Here is a 5,000-nt window from a genome sequence, read left to right as displayed (position 1 = left end):
CAGAGGCAGCGCTTCCTCGCCAACACACACACACACACACACACACACACACACACACACACACACACACACACACACACACACACACACACACACACACACACTCCCCCCCCCCTTTCTCACTCTTCTCACACATACACCACAGCCTGGCTTTTTTCCGAGCCCTTGTTTACCGAGCCGGAGACCATTACACTGCGTTCTCTGTTAGCCATTAGGGCTGGGAGTCCGCTTTCACACACAATTCAATTTGAAGGACAATGCTAACGTCTTGGCCAAATTTAATTGCAGCGAGAAAGGCTCATGCTAGCAGGCCTGCCTAGCTTTTGCGGGTATCGATTAGGCAAACATGCAATACAGACAACTCTCCCTCACCGACCCCCCCACCACCCCTTCTCCACCTAACTTACTTGTTCGACCCCTCCCCCCTCTCCTCTCCACTCAAAAGCCAACCTGTGTGTTTTAGTGCACCTGGTGACCGCAAGGCCCTTTATATAGTATATATATATTTCTTATTTGATTTCTTCCCCTCTTTTATGCCTGGCGAATACAGCGATGTTTAAAATGTTGCCCCCCCTGACCCCCCCTCCCCCTTAGGGATCGACTGAGACTCAGTGGCGTCAAACAGAGCTCCCGCAGCTACAGGGCTGGGCAGAGAAGGGATTGCTGACGCAGCCAAAGATGGTAAGGAGACAGCCGCAAATGGCCCTTTTACCTACCATTAACAATGCTGATGACAGTGCTGGCTGGCTGGCTGGTCTGCTGCGGCGGAGCGGAGGGAAGAAGGGAGGAAGGGAGAGTCTTCTGGGAGTGGGGGTTGGGGTGGTGTGGTGTGGTGTGGGGTTGTGGACGCTGGAGAAGGGGGTTGTTCAGCGGAAGATGAGGTGGTGGTGGTGGTGGAAGTGGGAGCTATCTGGATGGCCACTACACACATCTTACTGCTCTTCTGGTCTGCTCTACTGGCAGAGTCGAAGGGTGGCAAGGTGTGACGTTCTCGTATGCCTCTCCTGACTCATTATTTAACAGAGAGACCGGTAAGACTCTCCACTCCTCCTTTGGGCGGAAAATGGAAATTGGAATGTGGACAGAAGAAGGAGGAAGGAAGGACAAACAGAGAGAGAGAGAGAAGATTACATAAATACACTGACAAGAACTGCAAGATTTAATGATAGATAGTTGTGTGGATTGATGTGGTTACAATTCTATGCTGTAAACTGCAAGATTGTCAATGAGGAATACATTTTAATCCATGCAGCCCCACCTGTATATACAGTGTATATATAAACTATAATATTATAATGACTTATTATACTGTATAATGACTGCAAAAAGGAGAAATAGAAAAACTGTTGAAGAATGTTGAAGCTCTACTATACCCGTATTGAAGCTCTACTTATTCTTAAATAGAGAGTCGTATCTAATGCACAATGTGATCACCGGGATTACACAAGTGATCATTAAGACTAATCGAGCATGAACTATTTGGCTGATATTTCTTAAAACAGTTGTAGCTACGGGTTACAATGACGTGGAAAAAATACCAGTCAAAGCAAGATTGACATACCGTAATGTTGGTTATAATGTATTGGAAGAAATTTAAGAGGTACCACTGGTAGTTCAGTGAAGTGTACATTGTACAGTACATAGATAATGAAAATGTGATTGGGGGAATGGGAAGTGGGAGGAGAAGAATGGGGCTAATGCATAATGCTTCACTCATTCAACATTATGCATACTACAACATTTAGAGACTCCACAAGCATAGTTGAAATAGTGAATATTTTGGACAGCGCCTAAAAGAGACAGAGACAGTTCCTTTGGGTTAACACAGGTACTGTCCTATTTATACTATATTTCATTCAGTATACAAGAATTCGATAGCAGCTGAAGGATGTTAATGGTGCTCTGAAGTGAGATGTATTTGCAAGGCGAGGAAACGCAATCGACACTAAAAAATTCACAGTCAGATGTTTTAGTTTCTAATTATTTCTATTAATTTTTTATTCACCTCCGTGCCATCTGTATTCAATGTAACACGTCTTTCACAGCCAAGAGAATCTAGTTTGCCAACCGTTGGAGAGCAAATGCTGTGTCTTTTATTCCAGAGAGGAGGAAGGCGTGTTTTGTGCTGTTTATTTTTTTGTAACCTCTTCTAAATAGTCTGGCTTTGAAATGCAAGGGCAAGACTTCAGAGAGGGGAACTGGAATATATTTTTGAGAGTCTAAAAATAAACATGACGGGTGCTTTTAGCGAGGGAGGATGTTTGCCTTTTTCACGCTGTGCTATTATGCCGGATTTCTGCACCCATCAGCAGAAGACAGCACATGTCTTCCAAAAGCTCCTCAACGGTGGATGGAACTTCATTTAAATTTACTTTGCATCCATGTTGTCGGCCGCCAAGCTGGGCCTGGGACAAATTAATCTGAAAGTCCCCCCACCTACTATATACAATATTATACACACAATATTATACATACATACAAAAATGTAATGAGAGCCTAATTCTGGGCCCCCTTTCTCCCTTAACCTGTAATAACTGACCCCTTTGTCCCCTCCTGCCGGTTTCCCTGGTTGCCGCAAAAAGGCTAATAAAAGAAATAGTTTTGGTAGGATCACGTTGTTTGCAGGCAGATGGTCCGACGGTCAGAGTTTCTCATTTTAACGGCAATTTCGAGTGAAGTGCAGCTCCCTCATTAGTCCTTCTCCCTCGTGTGGTTGGCATTATCAGCGAGCCATCAGCACCCGGGCCTCTGGCAGGTCTTCACTTAACATGGCACCAGAGCAGATCTGGCCTGGCCTGGCCCTCGACTAACTATCGCTCGAACTCGAACTCCAACTGCCTGACTGACTGGCATCTCCTTGCCAAATGCTCTCTTCGCTCTTTCTCTTTCTGTCTTAAAAAAAAAAAATTGGCAACAGTCTGTTAAATTGACTTGTTATGTCGAGTCCATTCCTTGTCTACTGGTGCTGCATTTCAGCTCTAGACTGATTATGTCTCTCTAACTCACCCACTGAGGGGATGTGTCTCTATCCGGATCGATCAAGATCTTTCTCCTTCTCTTTCTGTTCCTCGATTGCTTTCTAGATAACTGTAGCTATCACTGTAGTCTGTTTTGTTTAAGCTTGCACATTCCCTATTTTGGGTGCTACCAGAGAGATGATAAGCCTGATTAGATCAATCACATTTTATTTTTTACAGTATATACATAGGCTACGTAAAGCTATGCAGTATTTTCAAAATTTCTGGCTATAGTGCAAAAATAACGTTGGCTGTTATTCAGCTGTTTCTACCACGAGCCATAGCTTGTTTTTTTCTTACCACTAGCCAAGTCTGCAGTGAGCAGCCGTCCTCCTTCCAACCACTTCAAACAGCCACCTTCCTTCCTTCCTCCCCCACCTGCACCATCCTCCGACCCACCACCCGCCTCCCACCAACCCACCAACCCTCCAACGTCCAGCAAGCTTACTGTAGCTTCAAATACCTGCTCCTGCAGCAGTGTGTGCTAAACGAGTGGCAGATATAGTTTGCCGTGACAGCCCTGGCACGCTGAAGGGTGCTCACAATGTTAGCCTGTCAAGCCGAGCCAGCTATCAAAGCGAGAGATGAGAACAGAAAACACACCAACCAGCAAGCCAGCCAACCGACCGACCGACCAACCCACCCCCACAAAGAAGGCATACAGTGAGGGCAGTGAAGGGTAGTGCTGCTAACACATGGAGGCGATGCTGGAATATAGTAGTAGTGCATGGGGGATGATGTTGTTGATGGTTTTTGTGAATTCATAAGCCATATATTTGTAGTCCCTTGGTGTCTCCATTGTAATATCTGTTGTACAGTACTGTATGTATTATTTATGTGTTTCATTTTGTATATTGTGTATTTTACGAGTTATTATATTGCTTGACTATGGGCCTATTTGTGTTTAGATTTTCTGGACATGTCGGTCATTATTTTAATAATCTTATTTTCTTCTTTTTCTTCTTCTTCTTCTTCTTCTTCTTCTTCTTCTTCTTCTTCTTCTTCTTCTTCTTCTTCTTCTTCTTCTTCTTTTCCTCCTTCTTCTTCTTCTTTATCCTCCACTTCTCTGTTTTTTTTCTTCCTCCTCCTCCTCCTTCTTCTTCTCCTCCTCCTTCTCCTCTTCCTCCTCCTTTTTCTTCTTCTTCTTCTTATTCTTCTTCTTCGTCTCCTCCTCCTGCTCCTCCTTTCTTTTTACCTCTTCTAGATAATCAGCAACATGGAGCCTCAGGTCACGAATGGCCCCAGCGCCGCCACGACCAACGGGCCCTCCAGCAACAGCCGCAGCTGCCCCTCGCCCATGCAGACTGGCACCTCCAATGACGACAGCAAGACCAACCTCATCGTCAACTACCTGCCCCAGAACATGACCCAGGAGGAATTCCGCAGCCTCTTCGGCAGCATCGGAGAGATCGAGTCCTGCAAGCTAGTGCGGGACAAGATCACAGGTACTGGGCACACATGAACACACACACACACACACACACACACACACACACACACACACACACACACACACACACACACACACACACACACACACACACACACACACACACACACACACACACACACACACACACACACACACACACACACACACACACACACACACACACACACACAAACACACACATATACGCACACACACACACACGCATATACACACGCACACACACACACACACACGCACATACACACATAGGGCTGGACTGGCCATCTGGCATAGCGGACATTTCTCTGTGGGCCCCTATTTTCAGAAATGTAAATATATAGTATATATACAGTACATTGAGTTTAATGAGATTATATTGAGATTATATTGCATTTTTTTTCTTTTTTACATTTCTGAAAATAGGGGCCCAAGAGGGTGCGGCGGCGGCGCCCACTGGTGAGTCAGCTCTGCGCCGCTTATAATGAGGGGGCCCTTTAAGCCCAAAGTGCCCGGGTCCTATTTCTCCCCCAGTCCAGCCCTGGGCACACACA

The 5,000-nt window shown here is 45.6% G+C and overlaps 1 protein-coding gene across 1 annotated transcript in view; it reads left to right on the top strand.

Annotated features, from left to right (window-relative positions):
• elavl4 (ELAV like neuron-specific RNA binding protein 4) overlaps positions 1 to 5,000 on the top strand; it is a 123,076-nt gene that overhangs the window by 56,168 nt on the left and 61,908 nt on the right. The window contains exons 2-3 of the mRNA XM_063200245.1: positions 595 to 681; positions 4,222 to 4,462. Coding sequence (XP_063056315.1) covers positions 595 to 681; positions 4,222 to 4,462 — 328 coding nt within the window. The remainder of the gene's footprint in view (positions 1 to 594; positions 682 to 4,221; positions 4,463 to 5,000) is intronic.

Source organism: Engraulis encrasicolus, chromosome 6, assembly GCF_034702125.1.
Source record: "Engraulis encrasicolus isolate BLACKSEA-1 chromosome 6, IST_EnEncr_1.0, whole genome shotgun sequence".
Lineage (NCBI taxonomy): Eukaryota > Metazoa > Chordata > Actinopteri > Clupeiformes > Engraulidae > Engraulis > Engraulis encrasicolus.
The sequence above is the reverse complement of the archived record's forward strand: the minus strand, read 5'-3'. Positions and strand labels throughout refer to the sequence as shown.